Here is a 15128-nt window from a genome sequence, read left to right as displayed (position 1 = left end):
CTTTCTTTCTTTCTTTCTTTCTTTCTTTCTTTCTTTCTTTCTTTCTTTCTTTCTTTCTTTCTTTCTTTCTTTCTTTCTTTCTTTCTTTCTTTCCTTCTATGACTTGCCCAGGGTCATATAACTAGGAAGTATCTGAGGCCAGATTTAAACCCAGGACCTCCCATCTCTAGGCCTGGCTCTCAATTCATTGAACCACCAAGGTGCCCTCTCTCTCCCTACTTCGATTTTTGTTTCTATCTTAGATCCTTGGATTTTGGTTCTCTGAGAAATTCTTATTCTAGCCTGACTCAGCCTGTTTTTTGGTTTTTGCTTTGTTGGCTCCAATTTTGGACCTTGTCCCTGTTTCCAAAGGTAGAGCTTTCCCCTCCGCCTCCAGGATTGCCTTCATCTCTGAAAGGTATCCTCATTTGTGGGGGATATGCTAGGTTTCATCATTAAGAGGGAGCCTTCTTGCAGCCTACTGAGTAGGGAGAAAAGGAATGATTCTCTGTGGGAGGAAAGAGACAGCAGTAGTTATGGAAAAAAGGGGGGAAGCTAAGAGAGAATTGGGGGAGGGAAAGGAAAGTTAAGTATATCTTTTTGTAAGCTTGGGAGTCACCCTAAATTATCTTCATTCCCTGCAGTTCAGCCAAGTGCGATGAGGGGATAGTCACTCTTGGAGTGGAGGAACCTTGGTCTTCTCAAATATCAAGTTTGAAAAGCTTTCAAAGACCAGATTGTTGGAATGGATCCTGACTCCTAGAGGTCATGAAAAAGTTCAATTAAATTCAATAAGCATTTATTAAAAACCTGTCTTTCCAGATTGATTTTCCATTCCTTATTCTTTTACATGCTCCACATTCTAGCTTGCTGTTCCCCACATTGAACATTCTGTCTCCCACCACTGGCTGCTCCCAGTGTCAGGAACGCTCATATTCCTCATCTTGGAATCCTTAGCTCCATTCAAGGTTATTCTCAAGTGCCACCCTGAGCAAGTCACTTAACCTTGTGTGCCTCAGTTTTCTCATCTGTAAAATGAATAAATAGGAGAATAAAATAGCACTTTTCCTGAGTTTTTCAATTGTTAGAACTCTTTTCCCTTTTTTGGGTTTACTTGACATATTTTTGTATTTATATATATCTATATATATTTATCTGCATACATATTGCTGTGGAGGGGGGCAGCTAGATGGTGCAGTAGATATAGATAGTGCCAGGCTTGGAGTCAAGAATACTTGAGTTCAAATCTCACCCGATGTCACTTACTAGCTGTATGACCCTGGACAAGTCATTTAACCCTGTTTGCCTCAGGTTCCTTATCTATAAAGTGAGCTGCAGAAGGAAATGGCAAATCATTCCAGGATCTCTGCCAAGAAAACTACCAATGGGGCCACAAAGAGTGGGACACAACTGAAACAACTTAACAAAAATATATATTGCCCCTTTCCTCTACTGCCTGAGTCAACTACAAATCTTATGGAAGGCAAGGACTCTTTTCATTTCTATCTTTGTAAATGCTCTATCTAGCACAGAACCTGATATGTAGTGGATCACATTCTTGTCAAATTAAATTAAAATATTCAGGATATTGACTTAAATACAAGACTTAAGCTAAAGATTTTCTATGTTGTTTTCTATGTTTTTGGTAACCTGGGCTGAGATTTGCATGGAGCTAGGGATTCCAAAATGAGGACTAAGAGCATTTCTGGCATTGGGAACCACCTCTGGGAGATAAATGAACTGTATGGGGAAAAACAAGCCAACATGTAGAGCATGTGAAAGAGTAAGGAATGGAAAATCAATCTGGAAAGACAAATTTTTACCCCAAACCCTTGCCTTCCATCTTAGAATCAACACTGTGTATTGATTCCAAGGTGGAAGAGTGGTAAGGGCTAGGCTAAGTGACTTGCCCAGGGTCACATAGCTAGGAAATGTCTGAGGTCAGATTTGAACCCAGGACCTCTCATCTCTGGTCCTGGCTTTCAAAAGACAGAATTTTAACAAATGCTTGTAAAGCTTTTATATGTCCTTGCGCCATAAGCTAGGATTTGACTCTGATGGAAGCAAAGGTAGGGTTTGATACCTCACTCAACTTTGCAAACATTCATTTGCTCACCTGTCTGGGGGCAAAGGGGTTCTGAGACACTTGACCAGACATCGGTCAGTAACCCAAGGAATGAGGTCCATTTCTTGCTTGGGAGATGAGGTTTCCCAAACCTTAGTTGGGAGTCTTTCTTTTGCCAATCACTGCTCAGATCTCAGGCGCTGTCTTCCAGCATAGCTTGTGAGAAAGGAAGGGAGTCTTGGACCCTGCTGTGCTTCAAGGAGAGGAAGGGGAGACTTCCCTGCATTTTCTCTCCATCATGAAAAGCTGTCAAAGTTCAGGGTGCTGCTGGGATGGTTTTCCCAGTAGAGCTCCTCTGGAATTAAGCTAAAGGCCAGAGGAGTTCCAGGTCTTAGAGCAACGCCTTGCTGACACTATGTACTGATGATGAGGTCAATAAGAAATCGCTGAGAGCAATTCTGGGGTACTTATGCGAAAGAACCCTATTCACATCCAGAGAAAGAACTGTGAAAGTAGAAACACAGAAGAAAAACAATTGCTTCATGACATGTTTCAATGAGGACATGATTGGGGATGTAGACTAAAGGATCACCCTAGTGCAAATATCAATAATATAGAAATCGATCTTGATCAATGATACGTGTAAAACCCAGTGGAACTGCTTGTTGGCTATGGTGGGGTGAGGTGAGAGGAAGGGACGGAAAGAACATGAATCATGTAACCATGGAAAAATATTCTAGATCAATTAATTAAATAAAAAATTTCAATAAAAAGAAATCCCCGAGAGCTTATTATAGTTCTGGAACTGTTTTGGGCATTGTGAGTGGGAGATAAAACATAGACCCATTCCCGAATCTTGTGGGGTTAATAGTCAAAGGTAGCACAGTGAGTAGAGTGCCTGGTCTGGAGTCAGGAAAACTCATCTTCCCTCAGCGGCTTTGAGATTGGAGTGAGATTATGGTGAGTAGTTAGTGAAAAGCAGCATGGTACAGGGGGCAGCTAGGTGGTACATTGGATAAAGCATCAGGTTTGGAGTTTAGAAGATCTGAGTTCACATCAATTAGACACTTTCTAGCTGTGTGACCATGGGCAAGTCACTTAAACTTGTCTACTTCTGTTTCCTCATCTGTAAAATGAGCTGGAGATGTAATGGCAAATCACTCCAGTGTCTTTCCCAAGAACATCTCAAATAAGGTCAGGAAGAGTTGGATACAGCTGAAAAGATAGAACAAATGGAACAATGACAATTATCTAGTGAATGAAACCATTTTATTAAGAAATCAGGTAGAGGCAGCTAGGTAACACACAGTGGATAGAGCATTAGGCATGAAATTAGGAGGATCTGGGTTCAAATCTGCCCTTGGGCTCTTCCTAGCTGTGTGACCCTAGGCAAGTCATTTGCCCCACTGCCTAGCCCTTGCTACTCTTCTGTCTTAGAACTGATACTAAGACAGAAGGAAAGGGTTTAAAATAATCAAGAGTTGTGATTTCATTAGCATAGTGAACCTTCATTGCAGAGTCTCCTTCCAATGCTCAACAGCTCAATTTGGAACTATATCTTTAATTTCAAAAAGTTGCCTAAGATATCATTTTTTAAAATGTTGATAGAAGCATCAAGAGGTTGTGACTTTTAAAAGACTGTGTCAGAAGGAAGATTTGAATCCAGGTCATTCTAGTCTCAGAGTCAATTCTATATCCATTTCTCCAGGTCGCCTCTAAGTTTTTCCAACTAAACCCACAATTTCCTCAGCATTGGGAGGTCTTCTGCACTGCTGGCTATTGTAACATAGTCTTAGTTGCTGAGATCACTAAGAGGTCAAATGATTTGCCCACAGTAACACAACTGGTGTGTATCAGAGGCAGGATTTGAACTCAGATTTTATTGACTTAAAGGACGATCCACTATTGACTATGCCAAGTTGCCTCTCTAGGCTATGGAAAATTAAGTAACTGTAAAAGAACTTTTAAAATTTTATTTGAAAAAATCTAGTTACATGGAAAGGAAGAAGAGCATTCTGGTGGTTAACAGTAGGAATAAGAGCCTCTAGTGGCAGGTAAGAAATGTCCAGGGATTGTTGAATAGAACAATTTGGCTCACAAGGTGAATAGGTGAGATTAGAAAGGCAAATTAAAACAGGATTTGGGTGATCATCATGAATAATTTGTAGACTAAAAGATTAAATCTGTTCTTTCTCTCCCCCTCCCTTTCCCTCTTCCTTCTTCCTCCCTGTCTCTCCATCCCTCCTATATCCACCAGGACCAGCTACTCTTCTGTGATGACTGTGACCGTGGCTATCACATGTATTGTTTAAATCCCCCTGTGGCTGAGCCCCCTGAAGGTAACTGGCAGAACTCCAAAATTTAGGGCTGTGGATGGGTATTTTATAGTGAAGTGGCCAATGAAAGGTGACAGGTGAGAAGAAGAGAAATGAAAGGTTATCTAGTCCGCTGACACCTCTTTCCCAGGATTCCCTATGGGGATACTGAACCACTGGAGACACACAGCTTCTCTGAACCAACCATCTCATTGATTTAGAAAGCATTTTCACTTAAATCTGATTCATGTGCAAATCAAGTCATCATCCTGTGATGCCATTGGTGCTTTTCAAAAATGAAGTATGAACAAGTGAGTGGTAGCAAATAAATTTTTAGAAAATAGAAACAGAGATTCAGAGACCAGAGACAATCTGCAAATTCAGGAAAATGGGGTCCAGGACTAGATGTCATAAGACTGGTTTGGGGGTTGAGGGGAGAAGTGTGGATCTGAAACTCAGAAGAAATATCTTTTTCTTTGGACCTGTGATTTTTATCTGTGTAGACAGCTCCCATTGTGGAAATTCTACCCTTACTTATTGCAAGTAGCAACTAGCTGTTTTTTGGAGAGTTAGAGTCACCTGAAGCTCAGGAGAGTGACTCACCCAAGTTCACATAGCTAATACGTACCAGGGGACAGGTCTTCAACCTTGTTCTTCATGATTCCAAAGCCATCCCTCTCTCCATGACCAAGCTGTCTAAAAAGTAAAGCATTCTGCCCAGGTATTTTCTCTCTAAGTTGAACTGTCCTAGGAAAACTAGGATAAATGTGTTACAGATTTAAGGGATCCTTAAATCCTCCTAAAATGCTGTATTTGAGGGAGAGAGTTTCAGAGACATTCCCCTTCCCTCAATAACTCTATTATGGCACTTATAAGAGAAGCAGTGTGGAGAAAAGGATGGAGAGTTGACTTCGAAGCCAGGAAGACCTAGGTTCAAGTACGTCCTGGCTCTTAGTGCCTCAGGCAGCCTTCTGACACCCTAAATTGCAATGTGGTATTGGGGGTGTTGACTAGCACCTCTGGTATGAGGGCTTACTGAGTACTTTTCAGGGCTGCTCATCCATCTTTGGTACCCACCTGCCACCTAGCTCTCACTTGTGCCTCCAAGAAGCTGTAGCATGAGAGATGGCCACACCTTGGTAAAAACCTTCTAGGCAGATGGGTTAAACCAGGCTAAAAATAACCAACATACCTAAAACCCATCAATGATGAGGGGAGTGTATACCCCAGTCACATGAAGACTTACCCCAGTGGAATAAGCAGATGAGAACAATTTGTTCTGTTGAGTATAAAGGCAGCTGAAGTTGGTGCTTTGGAGCACTTAGAGCTTGGTCACACATGGAAGATGGCAAGATCATCCTCTGCATCCTGGGCAATTGCCAGTCATCTCCACTCTTGTCTTGCCATTGCACTTTGATGACTCCAGAAGAGAGTAAGGCTGATGAGCTTGTGCAATTCTGCCTATCTTAAATCCATTTCACTCCTAAGTCATCACCTGCGAGGTCATTGGTCCTCTTTGAGGAGGAAGAAAGAAGCACAGAAATTGCAGAGCAGGTACCAACCTTGGTAGAGGGAGTTCCCTCACTGGCAGTCCTCTATACTAATGAAATCACAATGTAAGTCCCTATCTCTATCATGGCTTTCAGCCTGGGGTTAGGGCTAACACTGACATGATCTCATTTTTCTTTTCCTTGTCTAGGGAGCTGGAGTTGCCACTTGTGCTGGGAATTACTCAAAGAAAAGGCATCGGCCTTTGGCTGCCAGGCCTAGGGGGCTCCCCCAGGATGCAGGATGTCATTTGCTCCTGTTGAGCTGGTACCAGCACACAATTTCCAAACTCAGACCAAGCACCCACACCCACACACCTAGACAGACCAACACAAAAGAAAACAGTCACAGAGGGACACACATGGACACTTGAAAACAAGAGGAGGTATTTCTTTACCTCCTCGGGTAGGTTCCACGACTTCAGACAGCCCCCCTCCTGGGTCTTATTGGAAGGAATTTGTACTTTTCAAGAAAGAAAGCTCCAATTCCTCCCCTGGCTTTCTCTCTCCCCCACTTCCCCATTGAAATTTCCCTCCCTTTTGTCTGAGCACTGAAGCTCTCTCACTGGTTTCTGGGCTAAATGGAAGCCGTTCTGTGAACACTGAATAGTCATTCTTGTGCAGTCTAGTGTTTTATGTTCTCTCTGTTCCAAGAAACCTTCAATGATTCTCCAACCCTTTGCCCTCTCACTTCCCCTCTCCTCCCCCTTCAGTACTCCCACCAGGCAATGATGCCTTCCACCCTTTCACTGGTTCAAGAGGAACGATCAGTGACTCATAACAAGCCTCATTGGGAATTTTCTGGTCCCAAAGGGGTCATCATCCTGAAAATCTGAGTTGCCCCCAAACTGCCCTCAAAGACTGTATGTGAAAAGAAAAGTTCTACTTTCCCGCTGCCCCAACAGAATATCCAGTGGCATGAATAACCCCACGGGGTCCAAATCCACTAAATCAAATCATTTGATAGGAGAGTGGGGGAAAAAAAGAGCAGGAAGGAGAGGAAAAGGGGAAGAGAATGACAGGAAAATGTAAATGAAGTCTTGTGCTACCAACCAGTGTTTGCTGTTTGCTCCCCAACCAAGAGAAGCTTTGGAAGGGACCATGCTGTCTGACTGATTTAGATTTAATCCCCTGGTTTGAAGTATTTTTGGGGAGGGGAGGGTAAACTAATTTAAGGGGCACTATAAGCATAGATTCTGGAGAGAAAGAGAAAGAAACTTTCCTTCTAACCAAACTTTTTGATCAGTTTTTCTTGATGGAACTCCAGGATGGCAGTGTGGAATACCAGGAGGCCAAGGTAATGCCTCTTTTCCCTAGGTGAGGGATAAGCCAAGTATAAGTTTGGCATTAAAAGCCCCTTCAGTATTGATAGTGGAAGTGGCACCAGGAATGTCTTTTGCCAAGGAACTTTCTCAATCGTGACAGTATATTTTTTGCTGTGATGAATCGAAACATGACTCCTAGGTGAGTCTTTTAGGTAGCAGATTCTGATATAGCAGATAAAGAACCAATTTCAAAGACAGGAGGTTCAAGTCCTGCTTCTGAAATATAATGGCTATGGGATCCTGAGTGAGTCATTCAATGCCCTCGGTCAAGTCTCTTTGAAGGTAAATGGAAAAGAGCAGGTGCAAATCAGCATTAGTAAAGGGACTTTCCTACCTAGGCATTCCCTCTACCCATGAAGTTACAAATCCAATCTCCCCTTCCTCCTACCAAAAAAAAGCAAAGAATTAACATCATGAGATTAAAAATAATGATTCAGAAGCATCAGTTTTGGAGATTCCTTGACTTTCAAATCTCCCTATGTGATTTTACTTTAAAAAAAAATGAACTAGTACTTGAAGGTGGATGAAGATCAGTTCAGATTCTAAAAATGGTGAGAATTCTAGGATGGCCCCATGGGCTGGAACTTGTCAGGCTGCCTTTGAAATGGGGCAGCGGGTTTCTAGAAAATCATTTGCCCAAAGGGCAGGTCTCTGCAGTGGGGACCCTAGCGCATGCTCTGTTTCCTTGGTATCCACTCCAACTCCTTGGTCCAGCTCCTGACTACAAAGGCAGAGGTTATTTTTAGCCCACAAACTCCCCCAAGAAGCCCGCTGGGATTCAGGGTAGCTGGCCACTTCTGCTGCTCTGTTTGCTTTCGGATTTGGCAGGAGCTCACGTTTCCTGTGCTAATTGCTGGCAGTCAGTAAATCAAATGCAGCATGGGGGGTGGGTGGGTGGGTGGGGAGCTGAGCATTTGGTCTTACCCCATTCCTTCGGCTGAAGTGACCCATGACGAGAGACTTGGGTCATTTTCCTGCAGGAGAATGTGTGATGCAATGAGTGATTTACACACATACATAATGATCTCATTTAAAAAGACTGTCCAGATGGAAATCCCATCTTCTTCCCAAGACATTTCCTTGTCCCTCCTGGAAATCCTACTTTGGATTAGGAAGGATGGAGTATTTACGAAGTCTGGAGTTGGTGTTTTGGTGGCTGATTTTGTCCACACGTGATTTGTTTGTGTTCCCCATTGCTTACCTGGGAGAGTGAAGTTAGACTGACTGTATTTTTCTGTCTCTGATGAGGATGACCCTCTCATCCTCTCAGGACACAAAGGGACAATGTTGCATGCTGCCCATGGTTTATTGTTGGGTTTAAAAAGTCATTTCAATTTGATGTTAGGGAAAATGCATTAAAATAATTCCAGATGCTACAACTCCTTAAAACATGTATAGATAAATATGTATATGTGTGCGTGCACCTGTACACACACACACACACACACACACACACACACACACACACACACACACCCCAAGCCCAAATCTTGAGACTCAGATCCTTGTCTGACAAATGAAGAGTTTGGAGTCAACCTCTAAGGTCTTTCTAATGTTCTGTGATTCTATAAAATCAGTTGACAGTGCAGGTCTCTTTGTAGTGTGCCCTGAAATCTGCTTGTCCTGCATCATTGCACACGACAAGGTTGTCCAGTATTCTGTCTGCAGGCACATCTGCTCTGATAGCATATGCTGAAAATATAGTCATCAAGTTTCCCAAGCTTATGAAAAATAACTCACTAGCAGTGACTGCCATTCGGAGCTGGATAGACCACTCGGCCAACTATGCAAGGGTCTGGAATGGGACCATCCTTAGAAGGTTGATGCATGCTGTTTCCCAGTTTTGCTATTTTTTTGAGGAAAGACCCCAGGAACCTCCTTTCATCTTATTGTACCTTATTTACCCATCTAGAAAGCAGGGATAGAAAAACTGAGAGTGAGAGTCCATTTTCTTCAGGATAATTGGAAGGTACCAAATGAATAGGGAGGCCCAGGAGCAGTGTAATTTAAGGGAAAGAATACTGGATATTAATTCAGGAGACTTGGGTTCCAAACTCGACTTTGATACCTCATAGCTTGATAACACTAAGTCATTTCATAACTCCACTCCTAAATTCCTCTTCTATAAAATGGGCATAATCATACTTTTGCTCCCTCATGAGACTAGTGGGAAGCGAGAGCTTTGCAAACTAAAATCACCCTATAAATGCCAGCCGTGGTTATTAGATGGCACCAAATATTGCTTAATCTGATTTTAAAAGAAATAGGTTAGAAAATTTTAATTTACCATCTCTTTTGAGCCCTGGGGAGGGAAAGACTAAAACTTAGAGATGTACTCTAGTAGCTACAAAATCTAGGCTGCATCCAAAGTAACTTCCACTTTCCTTTCCTTTTTGTAAGTATATTAGAGTCAGATACAATGTGGTATAGTAGAAAGAACAATACTGGTTCTTATCTTTGCTGACTGCTGGTTGGATTCTTTGGGCAAATCAACTAACCTTCCTAGGCCTCAGTCTCCTCCTCTATAAAATTGTAGGGACTGGACTAGATGACTTTTAAGGTCCTTCACATTGGTTTAAAAATAGGTCAATAGAAGTTCAGTAATGATGGCCATCTTGTCCTTTAGCAAGACCATGCCAAAGATATCTTGGGTCTGCCATGATGTATTTGTGGGCTGAGTGGAGGGGGATGGAATTTTAGAAGTGCAAGTTTGAATTTAGCCTTAATTTTCAAAGTATTGTGACTTCAGGGAAGCAACCTGATGTAGTGGAAGAAAACTGCTGGATTTGCAATTAAAGCACCTGGGTTCAAATCCTGAGTCTGCAATTTACTATAAACATAAGTGCATATGACCTCAGACAAGTCATTTAACCATTCTGGGTCCCAGGTTCTTTATTTTTTAAATGAAAACATTGGATTAGATGGCCTTTAAGGTCTTGCTTTTAAATCTGTGCTATGCCCTCAATCAGAGGCCTAAGGACCTAAGGTTAGGGGACTAAGTGGGGGAGGGAGAACTCAGACTAGAGAAATGCCATTGATTCAAGCAAATGTAGGCATAGCTGTGCCCCTAGTAGAAGACACCATTAAGGGATATCAAAACAGCTAGAGATAGTCTTTAGGGACAGTTCAGTGGTACAGTGGATAGGGCACCAGACGGGAGACAGGAAGACTCCTGTTCCTGAGTTTGAATCTGGCCTTAAACATTAGCTATGTGACCCTGGGCAAATCCCTGTTTGCCTCAGTTTTCTCATTTGTAAAATGAGCTGGAGAAGGGTAATGGCAAAACTCCCCAGGAATTTTGTCCCTCAAAGAAACGCCCCCCATAAGAACTCATGAAGACACAACTGAACATCAACAAAGATAGCCCTTAATCAATATTGTTACTGTCTGCCGGATTGCTTTTCCTACCCTGACTGCTTGCTGTTAGCAGGGAGCTAAACAGTGGGGTGAAGGGTAGCCATTCTAGATCATAGAAAGGTTGACTTGAGAGGGACCTAAGAGACATTGAGTCCATCCCTTTATACTGGAGGAAGTCCAAGGGAGTTCTCTGCCTGTCACCCCGCTCCCCCCACCCCAGTCCCATATTGAAGAGAAGGATGGTAAAATAGACATATTTGAGTCCAACACTCCAAATTCTTTTCTACCTCTGGCATTGTGTCAAAAAAATGCCTCGACCTAAAATCAGGCAGGTTTGAGGCAAGCAATCAATATGGAAAAGTGAAAAGAGCATTGGGGCTGAATTTAGATGACCTCAGGTTCGAATCCCAGCTCTGCCATTTATTTATTACCTGTGTGACCCTGGGTAATTCTGAACCTCAGTTTCCTCATCTATAAAATGAGAGCTTTGGATTGACTGCTGACATTTCTTCTAGCTCTAAATCTATGATTTAGGGAAATCAATTTACTTCCATGTGGTTCCATTTTGTCTTTTTTTTAAATGCATTATTTATTTATTTGATATACTTTTCTTTTTAAATTTTGAGTTCCGAGTTCCTTCTCTCCCTCTAACCCCTCCTATACCTATTGAGAAGGCAAACAATATGATGTCAATTATACATGTGAAACCATGCAAAACATATTTCCATATTAGCCATCTTTCAAAAAAAGAAAGAAAATATTTCAATTTGCACTCTGAGTTCATCAGTTCTCTCTTTGGAGGTCAAAAGCTCTTTTTAAAAAAATCATGAATCCTTTGGAATTGTCTTGGAGCATTGTAATGTAATCAAATCTTTCCCAGCTGATCATGTTAGGATTCCATTTTATCCAGCTGATAAATTGGGACTGTGGTCCCTTCCAGCTCTCAATCATGTGACTAGAAGTGGTGCTCATGAACCTGGCTGCCCTCTCTTCTTTCTGAGTTTGAATTAAAATGTTTTAGAATAAAAATTCTCATCTGGAACTGAGTACTGGAGGTGGAAATGGCCCAGCACCACAGGGTCCTCTCTTTGTCACTAGATCAGGTAGAGTGGGCAGGCCACAGCAGGAAGAATTGCTTCCCCCAAGAAGTTTCATTCTTTTGACTCTTGCCACATTGGCGGCTGTGGGTGGGTGGAAGGGAGGGTGGATGCCATCAGAGCCTTGGGAAGATAACAGGTTTTAAGGATGGGGGAGGGTTTGGATTTCACAGTGATGGTTTCATGATACCCTGGAGAGTTACATTCATGGTGCATTTTAGTCCTCCTGCTCTGAACACAGCACGGTTCCTTTCAAGCCCTCCCTTCTCTCTGGTGCAGAGAATGAAAAAAAGGTTCAGATATTTTAAGGAAGAAACATGAGATGATTGTTATTAGTCTTTCTACAGGGGCAAGTTTGGGAAGTCAGAGTTTGTGTTTTGTTATTGATGGCAGTTTGGGGAAAACATTATTTGGAGTCTTAATTTTCTGTGCTCAGGTGTGGTTGCAATACATCTGTACTACTGTAGTTAGTTCTCGGCACTACAGTTTAGGGAAGGGGTATTTATGGGATGGAGGGTGATTGGAGGAGGATGGCTGGGAAGGTGGGTAACCATGAGCACACTTCATATGGGTAGCAGAAGAATAGGTCAGGGATGCTTAGCCAGAGAAGAGAAGACTCAGGGGAACCATTGTAACTGTCTCCAAGTCTTTGAAGGGCTGTCATATGAAAAGGAGATTAAACTTACTCAATTTGGTCCCAGAGGGCAGAAGCAGGAGCAACAAGAGGGAGCTGCAAAGAAGGGAATTTAAGTTTGGTGTGAAGAATTCTGGGTCTGCAACTTACTTCTCGTGAGGTTTACTTTTCTAGTGTGAAGGGGACTGAGGTCTCTTTGTTGTTGTTCAGTCATTCAGTCATGTCTGATTCTTCATGACTCCATGGTCCATAGCATGTCAGGCCCTTCTGTCCTCCACTATCTCTCAAAGTCTGTCCAAGTTTATGTTCGTTGCTCCCCTGACACCATCTGTCCATCTCATGCTCTACCATCCCCTTCACCTTTTGTCTTCAATCTTTACCAGCATCAGGGTCTTTGGCAATGAGTCTTGTCTTCTCATTATGTGGCCAAAGTATTTAAGCTCCAGCTTCAGTATTTTATCTCCCAATGAGTAATATGCATTAATTTCTTTAAGTATTGACTGATTTGATCTCCTTACTGTCCAAGGAACTCCCAAGAGTCATCTCCTCTAGATCTAGGCTAACTTAGTCTTGATTGCAGAATTCTGTGACTCTGAAAAGTTTACACATAGTTCTACTTTAGATGCTGTCTCTGGCAACTTTACTTAAGTGGAGAACAAAACTCTCTGATCCCATTTTTGAATTGTCTTAGGGAATAGAGGAAAGAACTGAAAGCCAATTTAGGGTAAGAAGGTTTGCATTCATCTCCTATTGATGACTCCATTCACTACTCAAGGTTTCCTCATGTATAAAATCAGGGGACTGGAATTGGTGCATTCTAAGGTCTCTTTCTTTTCCATAATTTTATGGGCCTATCTTTCCAGGACTCTGCATCACACACAACCCGACCTCCTCTGCTTGCCAATTTAGGGCCAAGATCTTCTTCTTTTAAACCCTTACCTTCTGTCTTTGAATCAATACTAAAATACTGATTCCAAGGCACAAGAGTATTAAGGGCTAGGTAAGTGGGGTTAAGTGACTTGCCCAGGGTCACACAGCTAGGAAGTGTTAGAGAACAAATTTGAAGCCAGGACCTCCTATCTCCAGGGCTGGTTCTCTATCCACTAAGCCACCTAGCTGCCCTTCAGGGCCAAGTTCTAATGCTATAGGGATAATTTGTCTCAAAAGATCCCTATATTATCTTTAAATACCTTGCTCTAAGATTGGCAGTCCATTTCTTCTTTCGTTGCATCCCTTCACTCTGCCCTTCCATGTATCATAGTTCTTAAATCATTACAGTAAAGAGCCAGTTGAATCCTGGAGCCATTGCTAACAAATGGAATTTCCATTATGTTTCCTTCTGGGGTCCAGTGCCACTATAATGCTAACAAACGGAGTTTCCATTTGTGGCCCTGATATAGTAGTATCATCTAGGGTTTGATAGCATCTTTCAGCTAGACACAATGTATTTATCAAGGCTGGGGAAGGGTGATGGTAGAAAGTAGTAGGAAAGACTAGGGAGAGAAAGGTGGTGAGGCAATTTTCTCTTGGTCATTGAGGTGACACAATTCTATATGTAGAGATGCTTGGGGAAGACTTGGACCCATGTTGTCCTACATGTGTAGGGGCTTAATAAGTGCTTGTTGAATTGAGGGTGCACATCTAATCTTCCTAAATAAATTCTGAGGTTCAACCATAGTTTTGGCAGAGAGGTAGACACAGGGAATTAGCAGCATCCAAGAAAATGCTATAGTTCTGAGAATTTTAATGAAAGAAAACAATTTAAAATAAAAAAAGGAAAAGCAGGACTATTCAAATCCTTTATTTGGAGAATATCGTTCTAGATTAAAGTGTACTTCAATACCTTTCCCCCCCCAATGTGATTAGCCCTGTTCTGGAGCCATTTAGCCCAAGAGTCTGTCTCTATCTTTCACCCTTCAGTGGGCGTAGAAGGGACTGAAGCTATTAAGAATCTTTTGAGGCTCCACTATACAAAGGTTCTACCACTACAGTGTCACTAAAACAAGATAGGTAGAACTATCCCTTTCTTCTACTCCTACTTCTACATTTTGGCTCCATATGGGCTCATTGTGGCTTCTTTTCATGTCTGTCCTGTGTGTTCATTCTAACCCAATTTCCCCTAAATGTCAAAGTCAGAGAACATAGAGTAATTTGGCTTGTGGCTTTCTAGGGATGGAACTGTTCTTTCCTTTAACAAAATGTCCTTCTTGTTGAAAATTATCATCCTTCAGAGGAGCTCAACTGTATTTGGGCTGAGGAAAAAATGCTCAGCTCCATTTATGGAATTTGCAGAACTCAGTGACCACTGTGGATCTGGCCAGAAACCACAGCCATCAGCATCCAGGGGAGAGAACCAGAAGGGATAAATAAGTCCCTCCCAATAGAGAAGGCACTTAATCTCTCAGCCTCAGATTTCTCATATGCCACACAGACAGTTTAGATGAATTGATTTCTTCTAACTTTCAACTTTATGAATCTAGATTTAGTGCAATTGGGGTATAGAGCTGATTGTAGAGCCAGGAAATCTTGAGTTCTAATTCCATCTCTCTATATACTGGCTGTGTAACCCTGAGCAAATTTCAGTGCTCTAGGCAGCTCCCTAAGACTCTAAATTACAGAGAAGGTACTGACATTGACTAGTGGAAGGGGATCTTTCATTTGGGAGTTCCCTATAACACTGAAACCACAGTTCCAATCCCCAGATATATCATCTTCCATTGAGTTCAGTTGGGTGGTTGCCCATTCTGCTTTTCCAGCTATGGGGAAGAGATGTGCCTAGAGCTTCCCTGGGAACTCTCAGAGGGGAAGA

The 15128-nt window shown here is 42.2% G+C and overlaps 1 protein-coding gene across 1 annotated transcript in view; it reads left to right on the top strand.

Moving 5' to 3' along the window:
* DPF3 (double PHD fingers 3) overlaps positions 1–6992 on the top strand; it is a 414482-nt gene extending 407490 nt beyond the window's left edge. The window contains exons 10-11 of the mRNA XM_044659971.1: positions 4302–4383; positions 6059–6992. Coding sequence (XP_044515906.1) covers positions 4302–4383; positions 6059–6129 — 153 coding nt within the window. The 3' untranslated portion in view covers positions 6130–6992. The remainder of the gene's footprint in view (positions 1–4301; positions 4384–6058) is intronic.
* Positions 6993–15128: the final 8136 nt, after the last annotated feature.

The sequence above is a fragment of the Gracilinanus agilis genome, chromosome 2 (assembly GCF_016433145.1).
Source record: "Gracilinanus agilis isolate LMUSP501 chromosome 2, AgileGrace, whole genome shotgun sequence".
Lineage (NCBI taxonomy): Eukaryota > Metazoa > Chordata > Mammalia > Didelphimorphia > Didelphidae > Gracilinanus > Gracilinanus agilis.
This window is presented reverse-complemented; position numbering and strand designations above follow the sequence as displayed.